Below are 26196 nucleotides of genomic sequence, written 5' to 3'. Positions count from 1 at the left end.
AAAAACACACCTGGTGAACAACGGTGCAATTCCTGCTATAATAAATGATTCAACAGCAAATGTCGGCTGTGAAAAAGTTCTGTCATTTTAGTGTATCAGGGAGGGAAAGTCAGTTGTATCTGTTGGGTGCAGGGTCCTTTGGCTTCTTGCATCTCTGTGGTTTTCACAGCGCAGTCCCAGAAAGGGTCACGTTCTCTTACATTTACATTTTTCATTTAGCTGACGCTTTTATCCAAAGCGACTTACAATAAGTGCATTCAACCATGAGGGTACAAACCCAGAACAACAACAATCAAGAAAGTAACATTTCTTCAAAAAAGCAAAACTACAAAGTGCTATAAGTAAGTGCCATTTATTAAATGTTATTCAAGGTATAGTCGGAAGAGATGTGTTTTTAGTTTGCGGCGGAAGATGTGTAAACTTTCTGATGTCCGGACGTCCATGGGGAGCTCATTTCACCATTTTGGAGCCAGGACAGCAGACAGTCGTGATTTTGATAGTGTTTAGCTCGCAGTGAGGGAGCAACAAGCCGATTGGCCAAAGCAGAGCGGAGTGAACGGGCTGGGGTGTAACGTTTGACCATGTCCTGGATGTAGACTGGACCCGATCCGTTCGCAGCACGGTACGCAAGTACTAATGTTTTGAAATGGATGCAGGCAGCCACCGGTAACCAGTGAAGGGAGCGGAGGAGCGGAGTAGTGTGAGTGAATTTAAGAAGGTTAAAAACCAGTCGAGCTGCTGCATCCTGAATGAGCTGCAGAGGTCGGATGGCAGCAGCAGGTAGACCTGCCAGGAGGGAGTTACAATAGTCTAGGCGTGAGATGACCAGGGCCTGGACCAGAACCTGCACCGCCTTCTGAGTGAGAAGGGGACGTATTCTCCTGATGTTGTACAGCATGAATCTACATGCCGGGTTCACGCCGGACGTTGATTCACTGATTTTCTTGTCTGGCTCATAACTGACTTCATGAGTCATCCCCGGGTGTGATGGCAGCTGCAGCTCCATTGCTTGAAGAAATGGAGGCTGACTCTTCATCAGCACCGTCATCCTCGGGTCTGTTGGGTGCAGGATCCTTTGGCTATTTCGATATCTGTGGGTTTCTCAGTCCAAGAAAGTGTTGCATTCTCTTCCAGATTGAGGGCTTTCTCTTCTTTCGAGCAGCAAGATAGTTTTTTGGGATTAAAACTTCTATTTTCACCAGTTCCTGTTGGTGAAACTTCATTTTCTCCATGTCCACCTGGAACTCACAATCAATTTCTTCTTCACTTTCCTTTGTCTTCTGCTTATCTTCTTCTTCCCTTTCCTTTGTCATCTGCTTTTCTTCTTCTTTCTTTCCCTTTGTCTTCTGGTTTTCAGACCTGATTTTCTTGTCTGGCTCATAACTGACTTCATGAGCACTGTCATCCCCGGGTGTGATGGCAGCTACAGCTCCATTGCTTGAAGAAATGGAGGCTGACTCTTCATCAGCACCGTCATCCTCGGGTCTGTTGGGTGCAGGATCCTTTGGCTTCTTCGATATCTGTGGGTTTCTCAGTCCAAGAAAGTGTTGCATTCTCTTCCAGATTGAGGGCTTTCTCTTCTTTAGAGCAGCAAGATAGTTTTTTGGGATTAAAACTTCTATTTTCACCAGTTCCTGTTGGTGAAACTTCATTTTCTCCATGTCCACCTGGAACTCACAATCAATTTCTTCTTCACTTTCCTTTGTCTTCTGCATATCTTCTTCTTCCCTTTCTTTTGTCATCTGCTTTTCTTCTTCTTTCTTTCCCTTTGTCTTCTGCTTTTCTTCTTCTTTCTTTCCCTTTGTCTTCTTCTTGTCAGACCTGATTTTCTTGTCTGGCTCATAACTGACTTCATGAGCACTGTCATCCCCGGGTGTGATGGCAGCTGCAGCTCCATTGCTTGAAGAAATGGAGGCTGACTCTTCATCAGCACCGTCATCCTCGGGTCTGTCCGGGGCAGGATGCTTTCTCTTCTTCTGTGTCTGTGGTTTCCCCTGTTCCAGAAAGTGTTGCGTTCTCTTCGAGATTGAAGGTATTTCTTCTTCTTCCCTTCCCTTTGTCTTCTGCTTTTCTTCTTCTCCTCCCTTTGTCTTCTGCTTTTCTTCTTCTTTCTTTTCCTTTCCCTTCTGCTTTGCTTCTTCTTCTCTTCCCTTTGTCTTCTGCTTATCTTCTTCTTCCCTTTCCTTTGTCTTCTGCTTATCTTCTTCTTTCTTTCCCTTTGTCTTCTGCTTGTCAGACCTGACCTTGTCTGGCTCATAACTGACTTCATGAGCACTGTCATCCTCAGATGTGATGGCAGCTGCAGCTCCAATGCTTGAAGGAATGGAGGATGACTCTTTATCACAGTCTTGATTTGTGACAGCATCAATGGAAGACTCATCTGAGCTTGTTTGCAGTATATTTGCCATGTCAACCATTGTAAAAAAAGGATGTTTAAGGGCTACACTGGGACTAATTCTAAGATGAGCATCAAGATGTAGACAACATTTTACGAGGTCTAAAAATGCCATCCTGTCAAGCTCATTCTGTTTGTCTGGGAATCTCTGTACTGCGTCCTCTAATTTCCACTCAGAACATCCCAGTGACCATTCCAATTGTGGCTTTACACCCATTATCTTCTGGTACTCCTCTGGTGTCCTCAGTCTCCACCCTGTTTCCTTATTGAAGATAAAATACCTCCAGCTGTATACTCCAGACCACAGTACCTGATCCTTTGGCCCTCCCAGTAGGTGCACAATAGATTTCATCCAACTATACGCACAATTATAAGGGAGGGGATTTTGTCCAAAATAGAGGTAGAGCATGATGCAACCCACTCCCCACATATCAACAGCTTGGGAAAAGGAGAGACCCAAGGTTACTTCCGGTGCTGTGTATGCATTCTGCGTACCATTTCCATATTTCACTCGGTTCGCTGGGAGGGCCTGGCCAAAACTGATCAGCTTGATCTTGAATGGTTCATACTTGTGATTGACAAGCATTATGTTGTCAAGTTTCAAGTCGGTATGCATGATGCCAACACTATGTATGGCCTCAACAGAGACCAGTAGCTGGTGTGTCACTAGACGAATTTCATTGAGAGTCAGTGGCATCCATTCCCTCTCACACATTAGGTTAAAAAGGCTTTTGTCCAGCGATTCAAAGGCCAAATAAGAACAGTCCTTAAGCCTGAAATGGTCAATGAATTTGACAATATGTTTTTCTGAGTCAAGGTCCCTGACCGCCTCCAACATCGCCACTTCATGAAGGAAGCGATCTTTATTCAGTTTTTGGATTTTTATGGCCACCATCTCAACTTTGTCAACACTGAAACACTTGAAGACTTGGCAGGGACATCTCTCACTGTGTGGGCCCATTATCAGATAGCAGCAGGTTCCGCTGTAGAGAAAAGCATGTTCCACCTCCTTCTCCTCCTTCTCCTCCTCCTCCTCCTCAGACATTGGTAAATCATTTGAGCTGGAAGTTGACATTGTCATTGTTTTAGTTTTTCAGGAAAATGTTCCCAAATACTTTTCAAAAGTAGTCCTTTCCTCTAATGATACAATGATCACGGTTCTTCTTCATCTTCTGCTCAGTTTATTAGCAGGTGGCAACTGGCTTTTATATATAGGTTCAAAAGCAGACTAGTTCTTAATTCTAGATAATAGGAAAAAAGACAACAAAATGTGATGATGTCACACTACAAAGACCAAAGGAATGTATTAATGTCTAAATAGTGAAATATATGAACTGAAAGAACTTGTGCTAAATATAGATGCAACATAAAGTGTGGCAAGATACTTGTTTCTACCACCCTGATAGCTTCCAAAAAAACACTTAGGAGGGTCATATTTATTATTTTTGTCATTTCTGTTAAAGGCTGAATGTACGAGCATAAATATATACAAAGCAAAAGACAGATTTGCAACTTTATATATTCAATGCGCAATATTCACACTCAACAATTCATATTTACAGCATCTGTTCGTTGCACAATATTTAGTTCAACAATATGTTTTGCAGAGGAGCTGCTACTGCAGCACAATGTTTTACATATAGGCTTTGCCTTGAATATGTCCATAAATATGACTATTTCCTTGTATAAAAGTAGTCCTGTGTACTCAAATAAATACCAGTACTATACAGTATGAAGCCGTGCAACTTTTGCTCCTGCAAATATATCACAATAGAAACCCCTTTTTAAACAAAAGAATGGATTCCGTCAACAGAAACGCTGGAGTGCTTTTATTTTGAAACGCCTACAGAAAGCGTTGCAACCATTTATGTTTGTGACATAAATTCATCAGATAAAACAAAAAAAAGGTGAAAGATCATTTTCACTGTTTATTCTGCGTATCAAAGTAAAAGCACTCCAGCGTTGCACTTTCTGAATCCATTCACTTGTTCTAACCATAGACTGTATATAAAGAGGTTCTAACGGGGCATTGATTGTTATCGACAGATGGAAGCTGATCTGCGGCACAACCGCAGCCTGTGAGTCCAGGGAGTTCAGGGATCGACAGCGAAGGTTTTAGAGATCGACTGGTAGATCGGGATCGACGGGTTGGTGACCACTGGTTTAGAGGATGAAACTATTTTTTCTTATGTGGTCAATGAGGTGGAGAGCAGACCTCACGTTGTTCTGGGTTTGCTTATTTTTGACAAACCTGTTTGATCTGGATCTATCAGATCTGGGATTATCTTTTCCATTCGTTTTGCTAAAATTGATGCATATATTCTATAATCGATATTTAAAACTAAAATAGGTCTATATTCTGTCTTGTCCTGTCTCCAAGAGAACGGGGTCTCCCCACCTCCAAGAACTAATTAAAAGAAACCTTAAGTATTGCTACCATTGTTTCAAACTCTCAAAGTTTTGTACCATTCTGAAGGGTAAACATCGGCACTTGGCATTTTATTTGCTTTCAATCTTGTTATAGCCTTGTTTATTTCTTCATCTGTTATCTCCTTATTTATTATTTTACTCTGTTCCTACTGATGGTAAATCAAATGATGTTAAAAAGTACATCATTGCTGTTGTCTGTGCTACTGGGGGTTATGAATATAACTGTGAATAGTATTTTTCAAAAGAATTGTGTGTGTCTTTGAATTTGTGGCATGTCTCATTGGTTTGGGGATCTCTAACTTTAGTCAGTGGTCAGTTGGAACAAGCCCGAGACTAGGAGATGTTGGTGGACGTGGGCCAGTACAGTCCCTTCACATATTGTCACTATCACCCTAAGACCTGACCAGGGGTCTCATTTATCAAATATTGCGTAGGATTCATACTAAAAGTGTACGTACGCCCAAAAGCTGGAAATGGCGTACACCAAAGGAAATTCCGATTTATAAAACCGTGCGCACGCACACCTGAATGCAATGTTCGCTTTATAAATCACAGTCCACCTGGAAACGTTCGTATGTGGATCTGCCTCCAAATCCGCCTCCACCGCCACTTTCATCCATAAATGGTCAATGCAAAGCACGGAATGAATATTAAATTATGCTGATGACCAATGGGTTTCCACCGTGAGTCCTGACGGAGTCACGGCATCAAGCGATGAGACGAGGAAGCGAAACTTTCTGACACTGACATCGAGGTGTTTGTTTGTGAGATGGAGGTGAAGAGCGATTCATGGGACAGCAGTGATGTCACTAATAAAGAAAATACACTGATACTCTGCCGCTGCTGTGGATAATACGGGGAGTGAGAGTGAAGACGATAGAAAGAACGGAGCCTGAAGTAAAAAAAAGATCACAGATCACAGATCAATAGAATCTATATCAGCTGATCAGACATCGCTGAACCCTCGTTTCCTCCTCATCCTTCCATTCGCGTGCACACATCACGCAGCATCACGCACCAGTGCCACGGCAGTATTTATTTATTTAGAGCATCGGACTGATTCCCTCACATCAGTGGATCCTCACCTCCACTCTGGGATATTATTTGGAAAGTTTCTTCATTTCTTGTAAGTTATCTCCTGTGCGCTCTGTGCGCCTGACGGCTCAGTCCCGTTCACTGCAGTGATCTGATGATACACGCACAGTGTTAGAAGATATTATTAAAACCTATTAATGACTCGGCTCCGTAACTCCGCTTTTAAATGGAATCTAAACGTAAATTGCTGTAAGTTGTTTTATATAGTTTTAAATCAAAAGGTTCGTGTGGAATAGAAATGTCGCGTGAGCAAAACTAAGCTGTTGGTTTTAATGTAAATGATGAATTGGATCAATAATCTGGCTTCAGTTCACCACCTCACGTCTGTGTCGCCACTTTCACGTCTCCAAACCGTTCGTACGCATTGGGTCAGAGTTTGCGTGGAAATACGAAAATGTTCCCATCAAGTTGTTTTTATAAATCCCAACGTTTGCGTGAGAAGTGGCGTACGCAGGTTTCAGGCCCCGTTTTGTGCGTATGCAACATTTTTAAATGAGACCCCTGATACTCTGGTCCAACACCCTGTGCATTGTTTATTTCGTAGAATTGACAGTACCCTGGGAGGATAATGTTGAAGCGAATGAGAGGAAAAGGCTGTGGTATGCAGGCATTTGAGGCAGAGCCACGTGGTTGGAAAGCAATAGTTTGCCCTATGGAGGTTGGCTGCAGGGGTTCCCTTACAACATCCACAATCAGGTTGCTCAAAGATCTGGGGATCCATGGACAAGCCCTGCGCCAGCCCCAACTGGGCCCCACGATGCTGGGGACATGCACCCAGGTCTGATCCACCTGTGGTAGGCCTGCCTTAGAAGAGGGTGTCTTGTGATTAAAAGACCAAAACATCAAATGACACTAAGGTAATGTCCCTAACAACCGCTGTTGGTCACTAACATGCGATAACATCAACTGGTAGTAGGCATTAATTAGTGCAGCCAAACGTACAAGGGATATTCTCCATCTTGTCCTATCTTCTAAAACGGGAAAGCGTTTAGTTTTAAAAAGGCATATAGGTTATAATGTGTGATCTACTGAGCGGGCCACTTGGCTTTCACAGTACTGCCATACAAGCCAGTAGCCAGTCAGATTTACCTTTAGCCTCAGCGTACCCTCAAGTTTGACCTGTGTCATTGATTACAAGGCTAAAACACACACACAATAAAACATAAACGCTAGGGGGATAAGGGAAGTTATGTCCCTAACATCCGCTGGTGGCCACTAGAACCTGCTACATCTACTGGTAGTTGGTAACCTAAATTGTGCAGAAAACCTTCAAACGTACAAGGGATATTCTCCATCTAGTTCTATATTCTAAAAAAATATATATTATATATCGTGATCTCTCAGCCTGTTGTTGGCATATTCTCCATGCAAGTAATTTTTTTCGATTTCCATTTTCTTGTTTATAGATTGTTTTGTATCCAGGATCTGATTTAGAAAACATAATATATGTCATTATATTTCACATCTTTATTAGGGATGAGCAAGTACACCATTATCTGTATCTGTATTTGCGTACTCGGATTGTTTATTATAAAACTATTTACAGAACAGCCTTAGAATTGAGCTTAGTAAGATAACTATTTAGAACAAGTTTTTTATAAACTTCAGTGAATCAATAAAGACAACTCAATGAGTTTTCATACTCAACATTTTTTTTTTTTACTTTTTAAAAATTACGTTGTGTGTTAGTGTGTGACATGATTGTAATGTGTGGCGCTGCTGGCGCAGGCGGGTCTATCAAGAAATGATGTGGACACAGCTATCCAATGAGGATTTTCATTCATCACGAGTACATATATTGACACATTTTGGTACTCGTGCTCTGTAAAAGTACATTTTCCGTACCGGATACTTGTTTCATCCAGGTATTCGGCTCAACCCTAATGTAATCTTTAAATTCTCCCTAAATGTCCTTTTTTACTCAGGGTCATTCACAAGGCTAGTGTTGAATCTCCATAAAGTCTCCTTAGGTTTGTTATCTAAATGTAGTTTTAAATATACCCCAGCATGATCAGAAATGTCCCTTACCCCTCTGTCATGCATTTTATTTAGTATTTATTAATTGCATATATTAACTGCGTCCGTCACGCGATGTCGATCTTTGCCTGCTAATTGCTCATTACGGTCCACGCTGTCAATTGCACATCACACTGTGAACATTTAATGTAAATCGAATGATAGTTGTAAAACAAAGCTTACTTCCCGTTGCCAGACCAATAGATCTGTTCAAGTAGGGGCTCTGAGGTAGCGTGAGCAATTTTGTGTCAATTGGACAATGTTACAACAACATAATTATCACACTGATCAGTAGGTGGTGCTATGACCCTGCACTAATATTAATATATGGAGCGTCCGTCTGTCCGTCCCAAAAAAAAAAAATTTAAATAAAAAAAAATTTTGGGACGGACAGACGGACGGATTTTAGTTTTAAAAAATGTTTTCGTCCGTATGTCTGTGCGTCCCACAAAAAAATAAAAAATACGGACAGACAGACGGACGAAAATCCGTCCGTACAGTAACTGTTCGTTACTTTGTTACTCTGAGTTACTTTTCGTTACTTAAAGTAACTAAAAGTATGAAGGTAACTAAAAGTAACGAAAGTAACTAAAAAGTAACTAAAAGTACGAAAGTAACTAAAAAGTAACTAAAAGTAACTTAAAAGTACAAAAGTAACTAAAAAGTTACTAAAAGTACAAAAGTAACTAAAAGTACAAAAGTTACGAAAAGTAACAAAGTAACTAAAAGTGACGTAACATTACTTTACGTCATGTGACGTTATGTTAATTTACGTCACACGTTACTTACGTCAGTAACGTAAAGTAACGTAGAATAAAAGTAACGAAAAGTACGAAAGCTACGAAAAGTAACGAAAAGTACGAAAGCAACGAAAAGTTACGAAAAGTAACAAAGTAACGAAAAGTCAGTAACGTCACGTGACTGTACGTCACGCGTTACGTTACTTACGTCAGTAATGTGACGTAAAGTAAAGTAACGAAAACTAACTAAGTAATGAAAAGTAACTAAATGTAACGAAAAGTAACGTACTGACGTAAGTAACGTAACGTGACGTAAAGTAACGTGACAACTAAAAGTACAAAAGTAACTAAAACTACAAAAGCAACTAAAAGTACAAAAGTCACTAAAAGTATAAAAGTGACGTGACAAAAAGTAACTAAAAGTAACGACAACTAACGAAAAGTAACTAAAAGTAACGTAAACTACGTGATGTAAAGTAGTGGACGGACTAAAGTAACGTGACTGGAACGCGATGTCCGCCACGAAAGTAACGCATTGCGTAAGTAACGTGGACGTGATGTCACGCCACGCTGCGTTAGTACGTGACGCTATTTACGTCCGTGCGTCGGAGTGGGTCGCTACTTGGGATACTTTACGCATGCTACTTACGCCAGTACGTTACTTTTAGTTACTTTTCGTCACGTCACTTTACGTCTGTCTGTCCGTATTTTTTAATTTTTTTGGGACAGCCTAGGTGCAGGGACAGGGGACGCTGGCTTCACCGCCAGCCTGGGTGCAGGGACAGGGGGAGTCGGCTTCACCGTCGACCTGGGTGCCGGAATAAGGCACGCTGGCTTCACCGCCAGCTTAGGTGCAGGGACAGGGGACGCTGGCTTCACCGCCAGCCTTGGTGCAGGGACAGGGGACGCTGGCTTCACCGGAGCTGTGCGGGGCCGCGCTCATCGCCTCCTTCGGCGCGGTGTGGCCGGCTGTGGCTGTGTGGAGCCCCAAGTTGGGCGCCAGTGTGGCAATCGTCCTTGCCACGGGGCTCTCCCACACACAGCCAGAGACACACGGGTTGCTCTTAAACATCTTTATTAACCAATACAAAAGGCAGCGCCGACGCTGCCTTTTAAGCATGAGGACCAATCAGCTAACAGCTCTCACCTGCGCTGATTGATCCTCTATGAGCAGGTGAGGGTGCTCTCCCAGCCCCCTCACCTCCACACAATTTATACGAGTATTAGTTTTCAATGGTATTTACTTGATTATTTATTTAAGTTGTGTATTATCCATGCAACATCATCCCCTCACCACACACCAGTTCACTCATGCATCCACGCACCCTCACTACTGTTTCAACTGAGGAACACACCTCATTGTCTTCTTAGTTTATGTTTTGTTCATTGACAGATAATTATATTTAAATAAATTACTCTTTTTTTTGGCATCTCCCTCTCTTTTGTCAAGGCTTCTGAGCTGGGTCGTGACACTGCTTCCTTTTTCTTTTCTTTTAGCAGCCTCCTGCTTCTTTTGGAGTGAAGCTTTCATTTTATCCAGTTTCTGTTTTCTCCATGTCCACCTGGATCTCGGCGGCTGTGGCTGAGGGGTAGAGTGGTCGTCCTCCAACCAGAAGATTGGCAGTTCAATCCTCAGTCTTCCCCATCTGCATGCCGAAGTATCTTTGGGCAAGATACTGAACTCCAAGTGTGAGACTTGATTTTCTTGTCAAGCTCATGACTGACTGACTCTTCATCAGCACTGTCATCCTTGGGTGTGATGACACCCGCAGCTCCAATGCTTTATTAAATGGAGGCTGACTATTTATCACTGTCTTCATTTGTGACAGCATCAATGGAAGACTCATCTGAGCTTGTTTCCAGAATATTTGCCATCTCAACCATTGTAAAAAAAGGATGTTTAAGGGCTTCACTGGGACTAATTCTCCAGTGAGCGTCTGCATGTAGACAACCTTTTAAGAGGTCTAAAAATGCCATCCTGTCTTTCTGCTCAGGCTCATCCTGTTTGTCTGGGAATCCGTGCAGTGCATCTTCTAATTTCCTTGAACATCCCATTGAAACTTGTGGCTCTACACCAGTTATCCTCTGGTACTCCTTTGGTGTCCTCAGTTTCCACTCTTTTTCCCCATCGAAGATAAAATACCTCCAGCTGAATGCTCCACCCCATGTTGCTGGCTGACCCAGCAGGTGCACAATAGTTTTCATCCAACTATATGCACAATTATAAGGGAGGGCAGTTTGTCCAAAATAGAGGTAGAGCATGATGCAACCCACTCCCCACATATCAACAGCTTTGGACAAGATGAAGCCCAAGGTTTCTTCCGGTGCTGTGTATGCATTCTGCGTACCATTTCCACAATTCAATTGGCTCGCTGGGAGGGCCTGGCCAAAATTGATCAGCTTGATCTTGAATGGTTCATGCTTGTGATTGACAAGCATTATGTTGTCAAGTTTCAAGTCGGTATGCATGATGCCAACACTATGTATGGCTTCAACAGAGACCAGTAGCTGGTGTGTCACAAGTCGAATTTCATTGAGAGTCAGTGGCATCCATTCCCTCTCAGACATCAGGTTAAAAAGGCTTCTGTCCAGCAATTCAAAGGCCAAACAAGAAAGGTCCTTAAGCAATTCATTGACCATATGTTTTTCTGAGTCAAGGTCCCTGACCGCCTCCAACATCGCCACTTCATGAAGGAAGCGATCTTTATTCAGTTTTTGGATTTTTATCGCCACCAAAAAGCAGTAAAAGTGCAGAGTATGTGCATATGAAAAGTGGAATATGTAAATAAATAAGATATGTACAGGTCTCTATGTCGGGATCTCTCAGCCTGTTGTTGGCATATTCTCCATGCAAGTAATTTTTTTCGATTTCCATTTTCTTGTTTATAGATTGTTTTGTATCCAGGATCTGATATAGAAAACATAATATATGTCATTATATTTCACATCTTTATTAGGGATGAGCGAGTACACCATTAGCTGTATCTGTATTTGTATCTGTTCAACCAACTAATTATCCGTATCACGTCACGTGACTTTACGTCACGCGTTACGTTACTTACGTCAGTAACTAAAACTATCATCTACAGTTAGTAAATACTTTAAAGGGACATAGCATGCCCATTTTACCACAAGTTGATATGGTTCCTTGGGGTCTTAATGAAATGTCTGTAACATACTTTGGTCAAAAACCACAAGGATCATTTAAAACAGCACCCTTTTTACTGTATAAAACAGCCACAGAGTGACCTGTTTGACTGCCTGTTCCTTAATGCTAATGAGCCAGCTCCCCCCCCCTCTCCCCCATGATTTTAAACGATATAAATTACATATTTTATATGATATAAATTATCAAATATGCATCCCATACTTTGTATTCCCTTGTTGTCCTGGATTTTAATTTTCCCAATCACATAATTAATGTCCCCTCTGCCCATCCACTACAAGCACACAAGCAGATAGAAAGAGAGACAGAGAGGGGGCTATGAAGACCATCATTTACCCCAACCCCACATTCAACGGGTACAACAACAAGCGGAGAAAGCAGAATCGCGGCTGACCTTATATATACAGTCTATGGGGCTGAGACGGAGAAATGCTCGTCCGTGAACAGCCAGGCGGCTGCGCGCTGGAGAACGGCGCTGCGCTGCGCAGCGCGCTGCGTCCGGTACCCCGCGTAACTACTGTACCCGCATACAGTAGAGCTGAACACTGCGGAAGTCTTCCACACAGGGCAGTGTGGAAGACGCTGCAGCGCAGCGCCGTCGCGCGCGTTCACACGGACGAGCATTCCGGCTGGTCAGCCCATAGACTGTATATAGGTCAGCCCGCGATTCTGCTTCTCCGCTTGTTGTTGTACCGTGAATGTCGGGTTCGGGGTTACAGTAGCGTGAACACTGCGGAAGTCCTCCACACTGCTGGCTGTGTGGCGCTGACACAATCCAGCTCACGCACGAGAGAGGTCGCCTCAGCAGCGCTGCAGCCTCCCAGTCCCAACGATCAGACAAATGCCACATGTGAGTGAATCGGGGCTGACCAGCGAGAAATGCTCGTCCCGGGAACAGCCCGCGCGTGCTTGGGAACGGCGCTGCGCTGCTCGCAGCCTGCGGTGTAAACCCGAAGTAACGAGTGTGGGGACGGGGTGGGGGGGCCAAGACCATGGGAGACTTCCATTCCTTGTTACGAAACAATACCCAGGAAGCGCAATCGAGCGCTCAAGCATGACGTTTCTGACTTAGAGGAACTATAACAAAACGCGAGTGTTTTTCCCAGAGTTTTTGGTTGGTAGACATGCCAGATACCCACATTAACCTGTAGAAGCATAACAAAGTGGAATTTGCATGCTATGTCCCTTTAAACACATTCAAGACTTGTTCTTCTGTATCTTTTCTGCTTTTTTTACTTGCTCTTAAGTTTTCCTGTGTAAACACCTGGGATTCAATAACTTTTATTTTTTTATTTAAAAAGTAACTAAAAGTACGAAAGTAACTAAAAAGTAACTAAACGTACAAAAGTAACTAAAAAGTTACTAAAAGTAACAAAGTAACGAAAAGTAACAAAGTAACGAAAAGTAACTAAAAGTCAGTAACGTAAAGTAACGTAACTAAAAGTGACGTAACATTACTTTACGTCATGTGACGTTACGTTTAGTTACTTTCGTACTTTTAGTTACTTTTTAGTTACTTTTGTACTATTAGGTACTTTTTAGTTACTTTTGTACTTTTAGTTACTTTTTAGTTACTTTTGTACTTTTAGTTACTTTCGTACTTTTAGTTACTTTTTAGTTACTTCTGTACTTTTAGTTACTTTTGTACTTTTAGTAACTAAAAGTTAAAAAGTAACTAAAAAGTAACGTAACGTCACGTAAAGTAACTACAAGTAATGTTATGTAACGTAACGTAACTACAAGTAACTAAAAGTAACGTAACGTAACTAAAAGTAACGAAAAGTAACGTAACGAAAAGTAACTAAAAGTAATGAAAAGTAACTCAAACGTTAAGTAACTGAAAGTATTTATTAGGGGGGGCTTTGACGACGAGTCAATATTGACACATGGATCTGATCAGGGTGGGACTGTGAATGTGTGAATGAGGTTTGATGCTGATGGAACAATGCACAGAGGAGTTATAAATAAATCCCTATTGTTTGGCGAAACATCAAAATTCTACGCCGTATAGGGTAACTATACTTAAAATTTTTAAATTTTAACTGTGAATTTAAGTTATCTTTCAACATTAATTGACAAACATCCGTAAGTGTAATTTAGTTTGCAACATATTAACAATGTGTGAACGAACTCTTCAGCCCTGGGGAAGAAGATTTGTGCCTTGGGAAGAACACTTACACTGCCCTCTGGTGACTAATATTGCAGGTGCAGCTCAATCATTTTGATTTGACTCATCAAACTTTAACGCCACGTCACGGTCAAACCGCGTGATAAAATCAAATATACCGAGGTAGTTTACATCTCCATCTTGTTGAGATAACACTCATTTCAATATGAAGTTGATCTGATGAAAGCCCTACGACAAGTTCGTCAAAGTAAAAATGTGGCAAATGGCCAATATGGCCACTAAAGTCAAAATGGTGGGCTTCCTGTTTGTTCTTCCTTTTCGATCCAAGAGACTTTATTGTTTGTTATGAGAAGACACATGTGCCTAACTAATTTTTTGTACATGTCCGTGTGGCATTCGACCTTGCCACGGGGCTCTCCCACACACAGCCAGAGATGGAAGTGTTGCTCTTAAACATCTTTATTCACAAATACACATAAACTCTAACTACCAACATAAAGTAGACTGGCTTTGCAGCCCAGTCCTCCACTCAGTGTCTGGGAGTCTCTGGCGCCTCCGTCTCTCTGAGTTCCTTTCCGAGTCTTGCGTCCTGAGGCAGCGCCGACGCTGCCTTTTAAGCATGAGGACCAATCAGCTAACAGCTCTCACCTGCGCTGATTGATCCTCTATAGCAGGTGAGGGTGCTCTCCCAGCCCCCTCACCTCCACAGTCCGCCACTCGTGGTGCCGGGGCTGCCCTTTAGGGGGCGCTAGTCAGTTATTTTGTCACGCCCATTCCTTAAAACCATATGAATGTCTGCATTCATATGCATTCAACCTCGTGTTGCTACACAAATGTACATTGAGGGAGATAGACCCATGAACACGGAAGTTACAGCAATTTCGTGTGTCACAGCGAGTCGATGAACTTTAACGCCACGCCATTAATATGGCGTTTGACGAAAAGTCACAGTAATCTTATGCCTACATTATAAATGTCTTGAGACTCGTTTGATACAGTTTGACATGGCTGCGGCCAGTGGATGAGGAGGAATACATCCAAGTGTAAGACGTACAAAATACAAGACATTTCCTGTTGCCACCAGGGGGCACTGTGATTTGAAGTCATGATTTCTGTGTAGATGTCATCAGGCCTGGACTCTTGTCTTACATGTCTAGTTTGGACTCGATTGGACCACGTATGTCCAAGATACAGAACCTCGTGTTTTGATGGCGTGTAATCAAACTTTGACGCCACGCCACGGTCACACCGTGTGATGAAAAATCGATCGTTGAGGTAGTTTTCATCTCCATCTTGTTGTGATGACACGCAACCATATGAAGTTGATCTGATGAAAGCCCTCGGACAAGTACATCAAAGTACAAATGTGGAAAATGGCCAATATGCCCACTAAAGTCAAAATGGCGGGCTTCCTGTTGCTTTTTTCCAATTGCACCTCAGACCTTTTTTGTTTGTCTGGTCATGATACACCTGGGCTACGATTTTTTGTGAAGATCGGTGAAAGCTAACTGAGGGGCTTTTCCTTAGATGGCGCTGTTGAGCCATTTTTCAACGCCCATTTCAAATTACTCCTGAATACAATTACTTTTTGGGGTTTTGAATTCCCTGCAAACTTTGGTAACAATTTGAGCATGTCTAGGCCCTGAAAAAGCCCCAAAAGGGAAATACAAATCCTTCGAAATACAATAGGGCCTCCCACCGGAGGTGCTCGGGCCCTAATTATGTGGTGTGTGTGTGAGTGCGTGAGAGAGAGGTGCGCTCGCTCCGTGTGCGTCTGGCCGGGCTGGGTGCATGCTGAGTTGGCCAGTGGAGATCGTGCACGCCGCCCGGCTCGCTGTCCTGCGGAGCTTTGTCCACAATTACTCGGCCTGTGGAGCCCGTGCACGGCGCGTGGCTCTCTGTCCGTCTAGCCAGGCTGGGTGCATGCTGACTCGGCCAGTGGATGCTGAGAATATATGACAGAGAGAAGGTGGAAAAAGAACAAACTCAGAGTATCATATGAAATCTTACAGAGCCGTCTATCTGATTACCAGAAAGCGGTAAAATCGGCAAAAACAAAGTTTATATCTAACCTGGTCTCCAATAACTATCACAGGCCTCAGGTTCTTTTTAATATTTTTAACCCTCGTGTTGTTCCTGGGTCGGATTGACCCAGAGTGTGTGTGTGTCTGTGTGTGTGTGCGTGAGTGAGTGCGTGCGTGCATGCGTGCTTGCGTGTGATCATCCGCAAGCCCTGGTTGGTCAGGGTTAGGGTTAGGGTGACCCACGGATTGTCATTATCCAATTCTCCTGGGGTCATTGAGACCCACAGAGAGGCCGGTGTGTTTCTCCCGAGATCACAATAGGAATCAGCTGTATTGTCGAGCAAATTGACCAATTCCCCACCCCCAACGTGTGTGCGCGTGTATAGGTATATAGATTACTAACATTCAATCCGGTTCAAGTCAGGACACGTCCGTGTGCCGTTCTCCCTGACCAGGTCACGATGTCACGTCAAGCGCGTTTCACCAGAGAACAGGTTCTCCAACAGCTGTTCTCCCAGCAACAATCCTCTGAACCCGAAGAGGACGCGGAAGAGCAAGACCGAGAAGAAAACCGAGACGACGACGTCGAAGACGACGGCGACGAAGACTACGACCCAGTGTGTGATGCTGTTGCAGATTCGTCATCGTGCTCATCCTCGGAAGAAGAAGAAGAAGGAGACCAAGGAGGAGAAGGAGAAGACCACGGCGATATTTCGTGCCACGATGCCGCTCAAAGTCTTTCTCACGTACTCCAGACTGCTGCGGTTCGACGGCCGCGAGACGAGACGCGCGCTGGCCCCTGGTCGTCTTCCACAACATCCTCGACATCTCTTCGTACAACGCCTTCGTGATATGGAGAGAGATCAACCCCGACTGGATGCCGGGCAAGCGGAACAAGCGGAGGGTGTTCCTCGAGCAGCTGGGAAAGGCTCTCGTGACTCCGTTCATCGCACGAAGGGTGCGCATCCCCCGGACGGAAACGTCCGCTGCGGTTGTGAAGTCTGTGAAAGCTGCCGCCGCGCGGAGAGCTCTTGACCACGACGACGACGGCCTCCTCCCTAGCCTTAGTCGCCGCCGCAGCACTCTGTGTGCCACGGGTTTAACAAATACATCTGCAAGGGCTGCTCACTTGTCTATTGCCCGTGTGCGTGCTAATATGTGGTGGGCTATGTGAGGGGGGGTTAGGGTCCACAGTCCAAGCAGGAGGTGGAGGAGGAGGAGGAGGAGTAGTAGTAGTAGTAGTAGTAGTAATAGTGGGGACAACACAACAAGGGTTAGTTAAATCAGTACCCAAACGCTCACAGCCAACAGCCGGGGGAAGCAGGGACAACACAAGGGTTATTAATATCATAAACCCCGGTAGTCGTACTCCTATTCTGCCTACACCTGTCCTCTGTGATTCCTTTCACAGAGGACTAAGAAACTTTTTTTAGATCATCCTTAACTATGTCCACTAACCATCAACCCCCTATCCCTCCCATGCTCCCAGCTGTCTTTGGTCAATTCGAGCCCATATCAATCTCCTCCCTATCCGAGGTGGTTCACCATCTGCGACCCACAAATTGCCCTTCCGACAGCATCCCCGCTAGTCTTCTGAAAGAAGTCTTCGACACTGTTGGCCCATGTATTATGTCATTGATTAACACCTGTCTTCTCTGTGGTAGTGTCCCAGCTGCCTTTAAACATGCTGTTGTACAGCCCTTGTTAAAGAAAGAAAACCTTGATCCCTCTGTTCTCTAATTTCAGGCCCATTTCTAAGCTGCCCTTCCTGTCCAAAATCCTAGAGAAGGTAGTTCTCACCCAGTTGTAGACATTTCTTATCAACAATAATGTATACGAAAAGTTCCAGTCAGGTTTTAAACCGCATCACAGTACCGAAACAGCTCTTTTAAGAGTTTTTAATGATTTGATTTTAACTGTTGATTCAGGAGATTCTGCTGTCCTAGTGCTCCTAGACCTGATGCCCACTTTCGACACGGTCGATCACGCAATCCTAATATCACGCCTGGAAAACTTTGTAGGGATTAAAGGTACAGCATTCAGGTAGTTTGAGTCTTACTTAACAGATAGGAGTTTCTCTGTCCACCTGGGTGACTACTCCTCTGGGAAGGCCCCACTTACATGTGGGGTACCTCAAGGATCCGTTCTAGGCCCTGTCCTTTTCTCCCTATATATGCTGCCCCTAGCATAAATTTTTGAAAAATATAATGTCTCCTTTCACTGCTTTGCAGACGACATTCAAATATACTTGCCCCTGAACCATAAAACTAAGACATCACTGCAGCCCCTGCTTGACTGCTTAAATTACATAAAATCATGGATGGATTCAAACTTCCTCAAATTAAACAACAATAAGACTGAGGTTATCATATTTGGACAATCAGAACTGCAAGATATGGACAATATTGGCCCTTTGGCTCCTAATACTCACTCCACTGTAAAGAGTCTTGGTGTTCTTTTTGACAGTGCTTTTAATTTTTAAAAGCAAATTTGCTCAGTAGTCAGAGGTAGCTTTTTTCAACTGCGACAAATAGCCAAGGTAAAGGCCTACCTCCCACAAAAGACCTAGAGAGAGTTATCCATGCGTTCATAACCTCCCGTCTTGATTATTGAAATTCCCTGTATGTAGGCTTATACAAATCCTCCATTAAATGCCTGCAGCTAGTCCAAAATGCTGCTGCTCACCTGCTGACTAGAAGAAAAAAACAGAGACCATATCACACCTATGTTGCGCCTCCTACACTGGCTTCATGTTTGTCACAGGATCGTTTTTAAAATCGTACTTTTAACTTTTAAATCTCTTAACGGACTGGCACCGTCTTACTTATCTGAACTTCTCTTTATGCACACTCCAGTTAGGGAACTGAGATCAGCCACTACACTGCTCCTTGACAAACCTCAGACAAGGCTAGTAACCAGAGGTGATCGCGCCTTCGCAGTAGCCGCCCCAAACCTGTGGAACAACCTACCACTTCACATTAGATCTGCTCGTCTTTAACACACTTTAAATCACTACTAAAAACACACCTGTTCTCCCAATGGTATTTACTTGATTATTTATTCAGTTATGTATTATCCATGCAACATCATCCCCTCACCACACACCAGTTCACTCATGCATCCACGCACCCTCACTACTGTTTCAACTGAGGAACACACCTCATTGTCTTCTTAGTTTATGTTTTGTTCATTGACAGATAATTATATTTAAATAAATTACTCTTTTTTTTGGCATCTCCCTCTCTTTTGTCAAGGCTTCTGAGCTGGGTCGTGACACTGCTTCCTTTTTCTTTTCTTTTAGCAGCCTGCTGCTTCTTTTGGAGTGAAGCTTTCATTTTATCCAGTTTCTGTTTTCTCCATGTCCACCTGGATCTCGGCGGCTGTGGCTGAGGGGTAGAGTGGTTGTCCTCCAACCAGAAGGTTGGTAGTTCAATCTTCAGTCTTCCCCATCTGCATGCCGAAGTATCCTTGGGCAAGATATCGAACTCCAAGTGTGAGACTTGATTTTCTTGTCAAGCTCATGACTGACTGACTCTTCATCAGCACTGTCATCCTTGGGTGTGATGACACCCGCAGCTCCAATGCTTTATTAAATGGAGGCTGACTATTTATCACTGTCTTCATTTGTGACAGCATCAATGGAAGACTCATCTGAGCTTGTTTCCAGAATATTTGCCATCTCAACCATTGTAAAAAAAGGATGTTTAAGGGCTTCACTGGGACTAATTCTCCAGTGAGCGTCTGCATGTAGACAACCTTTTAAGAGGTCTAAAAATGCCATCCTGTCTTTCTGCTCAGGCTCATCCTGTTTGTCTGGGAATCCGTGCAGTGCATCTTCTAATTTCCTTGAACATCCCATTGAAACTTGTGGCTCTACACCAGTTACCCTCTGGTACTCCTTTGGTGTCCTCAGTTTCCACTCTTTTTCCCCATCGAAGATAAAATACCTCCAGCTGAATGCTCCACCCCATGTTGCTGGCTGACCCAGCAGGTGCACAATAGTTTTCATCCAACTATATGCACAATTATAAGGGAGGGCAGTTTGTCCAAAATAGAGGTAGAGCATGATGCAACCCACTCCCCACATATCAACAGCTTTGGACAAGATGAAGCCCAAGGTTTCTTCGGGTGCTGTGTATGCATTCTGCGTACCATTTCCACAATTCAATTGGCTCGCTGGGAGGGCCTGGCCAAAATTGATCAGCTTGATCTTGAATGGTTCATGCTTGTGATTGACAAGCATTATGTTGTCAAGTTTCAAGTCGGTATGCATGATGCCAACACTATGTATGGCTTCAACAGAGACCAGTAGCTGGTGTGTCACAAGTCGAATTTCATTGAGAGTCAGTGGCATCCATTCCCTCTCAGACATCAGGTTAAAAAGGCTTCTGTCCAGCAATTCAAAGGCCAAACAAGAAAGGTCCTTAAGCCTGAAATGGTCAATGAATTTGACAATATGTTTTTCTGAGTCAAGGTCCCTGACCGCCTCCAACATCGCCACTTCATGAAGGAAGCGATCTTTATTCAGTTTTTGGATTTTTATCGCCACCATCTCAACTTTGTCAACACTGAAACACTTGAAGACTTGGCAGTGAGTTCCCCCACTGTGTGGGCCCATTATCAGGTAGGCACAGGTACTGCTGTAGAGAAAAATATGCTTCTCTACCTCAGACATTGGTAAATCATTTAAGCTGGAAGTTGACATTGTGGTAGTTTTTCAGGAAAATGTTTCCAAATCCTTTTCAAAAGTAGTGGTTTACTCTAATGATAGATAAATGATCAAGGTTCTTCTTCTTTGTCTCCTTCTGTTTGGTTTATGGGCAGGTGGCAACTGGCTTTGATATTTATTAAAGACTAGTTGTCTGACACAAAAGCAGACAAATTCTAGATTACAGGAAAAAAGACAACATAAATGTGATGATGTCATACTACAAAGATCAAAGAAATGGGAAAATGTCACGGGCGGATTTAGCGGGGGTCCAGACCCCCCATCCTGGGAGTTGTATCCTTCCTTATATTGCAAAGATAACTGGACAGTTCTAAATAGTGAAATAATATGCACTGAAATAACTTGCGCTAATTAAAGATTCAACATACTGTTTTTTAATGCAAGAAGCGCTCCCTCTCTGAGTGATTTGATCTCAGTGGTGTCTGACCTCTAGTAAGTCGCAGCTCTCTAATAGTTAACTAAAAACAAAGGATGTGTCAGACATTGTTACTTAAATTTGACCTCTAAATAGAATAAAACACATCTGACTGCATCTTGTTTGCTGTTGAATCTTTAATCTAACCCAAATGAATGAAAATTCTATTGGAAAAAAAGACAAGTAGAAACACGAGAGAGAAAGAGACTGGACATTGTGAGCTGCCAAGACACTAGCAGAAACTGCTGGACAATTTATGTTTCATTTGAATTTATGCTTGCACCTGTTAAAGAAATAAAGCATGTTGAAACCAGAATGGTTCATCTCTGGCTGTTGCTGGGAGACCCCAGTGGCAACCATTTTAGAAAAAATATTGCATTTGGAGTAAACAAAGTTTCAACAGCAAACAAGATGCAGTCTGATTAAATGTACATGTTTTATTATATTAAGAGGAAAAATTAAAGCAACATGTTAATTATTGCAAAGCTGCGACTTACTAGAGGTCAGACACCACTGAGATCAAATTGCTCTGACAGAGGTAGCGAGTGTGGGTGTGTTTGTGTAAGATGGGCACTGGAGCCAACCGCTGAGGCAAATGAGAGAGTGGGGTTTAACCGCTGAAACCTTAAAAAATCATGTACGATGTGTCATTGCCGCTGCACAGCTACAAATATTCTTGTCAAAATAGCTGGCGACAGATCAGTACCATCTACGATTGCGCCGCTGTCTCTTTTTCTGCAAAATATTAACTTCCTCGAGTGTCACCATGTTTATTATTTACATAATGCAAATCCGGAAGTTCTATATGGTCGGATTTCTCCGGTGTGCCCTCTAGTGGTATCATCCGGTAACATGCATAGTACATCGGCAAGTATGTAAACAACTACGTTCACGGCGCAGCCGGTTGTCTATGCAAACGCGTGTTTTAAACAGCAAGTATATCTCCGGCCTTACCGCCTACCTGCTGTACCTCTCTCTTTCCCCCACTAAGCTTTGTTCCTGTAATATAGAATTTCGAACTAGTCTGCTTTTGATCCTTTGATGCTTTTATGACAGACAGCTAGCATATATTAAAGCTGGTTGCCACTCGCCAATACACCGAACAGAAGAAGAAGATAATTTTCTTTGATAGAAGTGACACAATAACCTTTACAGTCTCAAAGAAGAAAGAAGAAGAAGATAGAAAGGACTTTGGCAGAGAATCAGCCCAAAACAAAACTTCTGGATACAAAGGTTCCGTGAGCAGTCAAGAAGAGGAGGCAGATCCAGTGGATGGCAGTAATGCACCTTAAAAATGGTTGCCAACTGCCAATAAACCAAACAAAGAAGAAAAAGATGAACAAAGGTTCATATGACTGTGAGAAAAATGAGGGGCGGGAGGGAAGAAGTTTTGTGCGTTTCAAATGCAGCCTAATACACACTATACAGAATGTCCTGCGTCAAAGACCTGGTTGGGTTGAAGTCAAAGATGATGGAGAGTGGGATTTCAACTGGTGTCTCGTGGCCTGGCTCAGTGAGAATTTTGATCATTCGTACATGGAGGAGCATGTGAGGATAAACCACTTTCGCAACCATTATGAGCTGACTCGCAAAAACCTCTTGGTGAAAAACCTCAAAAGGTACAGGAAGAATCTTGAAAGAGAAGTTGGCAGCATGGAGGCTTTAAGATGTGATTTTTTTCCCTGCACCTTTTCGCTGCCCAGAGAGTATCATCTTTTTGTAGAGGAGTTCAAAAGAAGCCCTGGCAGCACCTGGATCATGAAGCCAGCAGCAAAATCCAAAGGGAAAGGCATTTTCCTCTTCAGGAAACTAAAAGATATCATGGATTGGAAAAAGGATGGCACGCTCTCAGAGGAACAGAAGGATGCAGCTCAAGTGGAAAACTATGTGGCACAACGCTACATAGAGAACCCCTACCTAATAAATGGTAAGAAATTTGATCTGAGAGTCTATGTCCTGGTCACATCATTTGCCCCCTTGAAGGCCTGGCTGTCTCGAGATGGATTTGCTCGCTTCTCACATACCCGCTTCTCTCTTATGAGTATTGATGACAAGTATATGCATCTCACCAATGTGGCTGTTCAAAAAAAATCACCTGACTATGATCCTGAAAAGGGATGTAAGTGGCAGATACTGCAACTTCGAAGATATCTGACTGCAAAGCACGGTAGAGAAATGGTGGAAATCCTGTTCAAAGAGATGGATAACATCTTTGTCCGCAGTCTCCAGAGTGTACAAAAGATCATGATAAATGACAAACACTGCTTTGAGCTCTATGGCTACGACATTCTGCTGGATCAGAACCTTAAACCGTGGTTAATTGAGGTGAATGCCTCTCCTTCATACGCGGCCAGTAGTCAAGAGGATTACGAGATGAAGTGCAGGCTGCTGGAAGATACTTTGAATGTTGTTGATATGGAGGGAAGGCTAACGGGCAAGGAGAAAAGGGTGGGTGGCTATGATCTCATGTGGAACGATGGCCCTGTCTACAGAGAGGATGCCAACCTCGAAACATGTGGGACTTCGTGTTTCACCGCCAACACACACTTAGGGTGTGTGAATGACAGAGAGAATCAGCTTCATCAGCTACCAAAACCGAAGAGGATGTGATCACTCTCACTATCTCCTCAACCTGCTATAATAGTAGTTGCCATGCAAGAGTGTCATCATCTAGGTGAATGTGTTTGAGAGTAGAAAGGCTCTAGTGAACACAAATGCTTGAAATTTCAAAAGAAGATAAAGAAGAAGAACCTTGATCATTTACCTATCATTAGAGGAAAGCACAGGTCAACATTACTACTTTTGAGTCGAAGTATTTGGAAACGTTTTCCTAAAAAACTACCACAATGTCAACTTCCAGCTCAAATTATTTAGTAGTAGCCAACTTTCTCCTTAATTTTCTAAAAAACTGTAAAGTAGAATCTTCTGAAACTTGACAGACAGTGGATTCACCATGAACAAGAGTGAGGTGAGATATATGTGTCACCTCAAGGATTTAAAAAAATGATATTTAATATGAGCAAGTAATGAGTGCCATAATGAAAGAAGTAGCCAACTTCCCTTTCATTTTAATCAAAAACATGTTATTATACTTGTTATTGTCTTGTGTGGAAATCCAATCAAACGTCCATAATCAGTGTCATTAAACTTCCAACGTTTGTCTTCAGCCTTTTTTTCTGCTCCAAGCGCCTGTACCGCAAGACCCCAATATATTCACATCAAAGTGCATTTGGCATGACTGGGTTTTTGCACAAAGGATGGACCACATGACCACAGTTCCAGTACTTAACATGTCAGATGCATGCACATTGCTATGACCCTGAGTCATATTGTGTGTATGTGTGTGTTTATGTGTTTTTGTGTTGTTGTTCTCCCTCTCTTCCTGGGAGTGGTGCTGTTCACCCTGCTCTGTGTTTTTCCTGTGTCTGAGTTTCAGGTCCGGCTGGTGATTGCAGGATAGGCTAATTGAGCTTATTTTAAAAGGTCACCTGCCGATGCCGGTCTTGGCCTTCATCTTTTTCCTGGCTCCCAACATGACCGTGCCTTTGTTTTCTGCAACCCATCTGATCTGTATTGTTGTGCGATCGCTATATTGTTAGAGTGTTTCTGCTTGTTACCTTAACCTTACAAGCCTTTTTGTTTTTGTAAGTCTTCTCTCCTGTTATTGTTTAGGTAGGCAGGTACGATTCCTGAATTCCCCTTTCGTTTCTTTTGGAAGTAAGGAAGTTAGTTTGATATTATAGATTGTTTTGTTTGTTATTTTGGCTGTGCTCTTCCTGACGTTTTTTTCAACCTGATTTGTCAAATAAATCATCTTTATTTTGGACTGCAAAATCTACGTGGCACTGGTCATACTTGGGAGTGGGGAAAGAGGGCAGCCAACTTTTGTTATGCTCAGGTTGCTTCTAGGCCGGGCGTAACACACATACATACAAGTATTGGCATTGCAGTCAATCACATTGTTAGTGTGAAAATCATCCTACTGTTATTACTAAGGCTGTTTATACCGTCAATAACATTTCAAACAGGCTAACCCAGGTTGGCTGCTGCAGGTTGCGGCGGGGGTGTCTGAAGCATCTCCCTCCGCAGCGGAGCTGTCATTGCCAGCAGGACTCGGTAGCGGCGCTGGGCTAGCTGTAGTCAGTGCACTGTGGTCATCTTTGTTTTTTCAGGGGTCCAATTACTCTAAAGCTTGGTTGATTCAGTTTTGACATTCTGACTGATCCATAAACCGCCCAAAATACTGAATAAGAACACAACTTGTTTTACAGTCAATTTGGGTATTGCGCACCGACAGAGCGATGAGACGTTCAGTTGACTACATAAAACTATTGATTTGAGTGCAGCGCCGCCATGCATTGATGACCACAGCAGGAAAAGACACAGAATTGTGTCAATTAGCGGAGATGGAAGTTCACAAAATGGATGCAATGAGTGAATAAACACACAACATTAACATATTTACTTTGATTTATTTTTCATTTTAGGAACCGTTATGTTCGTAAGATCAAACTTAATCTGTGACACAAAAGTGAAATATTCTTCAAAGCTCACACTAAACGTCTCGGGGGAGCTTGTTGGAGAAAAAAAGTAACACTGGGCCAGATACTAAGTCTAGACTTCTTTTCCAACACGTGTACTATGCTATTACTGGAGTCTCAATAGTTGTTCAAAATAATTCTCTGGACATGGTCAAAGTTCAGTGCAGTAGACTTTATTCTTTCACAAGATGTAAACCCAGGCTGGTTTCCGGAATCCAACTGAAGACTGAGCTTCACACCTTATTTTGCCCACCCTCGTCTCTGCTACTGCCCTTTCAGCCAATCAGGAGGTGGGTTCTCCACCTCCTTTCTAGTTAAAAACATCTGCTTGGTCTAAAACATGATGGTGTCATACTTTTCTAAATTGAATTTGTCTCCCCCTACAGTTTCACAATGGGTGGATTTTATTGGTGTATAGCGTAGCGATTGTTGAACTTTTGACACCATTTATCTTTGGGGAGTCTTGGAGTGGTCTCTGTTCCTGACTCCATTAGATTCGGGAGATGTCTAACTACAT

The 26196-nt window shown here is 43.0% G+C and overlaps 1 protein-coding gene across 1 annotated transcript; it reads left to right on the top strand.

Annotated features, from left to right (window-relative positions):
* The first annotated feature begins 21990 nt into the window (after nt 1-21990).
* On the top strand, nt 21991-23748 carry LOC118112673 (probable tubulin polyglutamylase TTLL9). The gene is made up of 3 exons (XM_035162177.1): nt 21991-22009; nt 22294-22371; nt 22484-23748. Exons 1-3 carry the CDS (start codon nt 21991-21993, stop codon nt 23746-23748), a joined length of 1362 nt encoding a protein of 453 aa, XP_035018068.1.
* The last annotated feature ends 2448 nt before the right edge of the window (nt 23749-26196 follow it).

The sequence above is a fragment of the Hippoglossus stenolepis genome, chromosome 7, assembly GCF_022539355.2.
Source record: "Hippoglossus stenolepis isolate QCI-W04-F060 chromosome 7, HSTE1.2, whole genome shotgun sequence".
Lineage (NCBI taxonomy): Eukaryota > Metazoa > Chordata > Actinopteri > Pleuronectiformes > Pleuronectidae > Hippoglossus > Hippoglossus stenolepis.
This window is presented reverse-complemented; position numbering and strand designations above follow the sequence as displayed.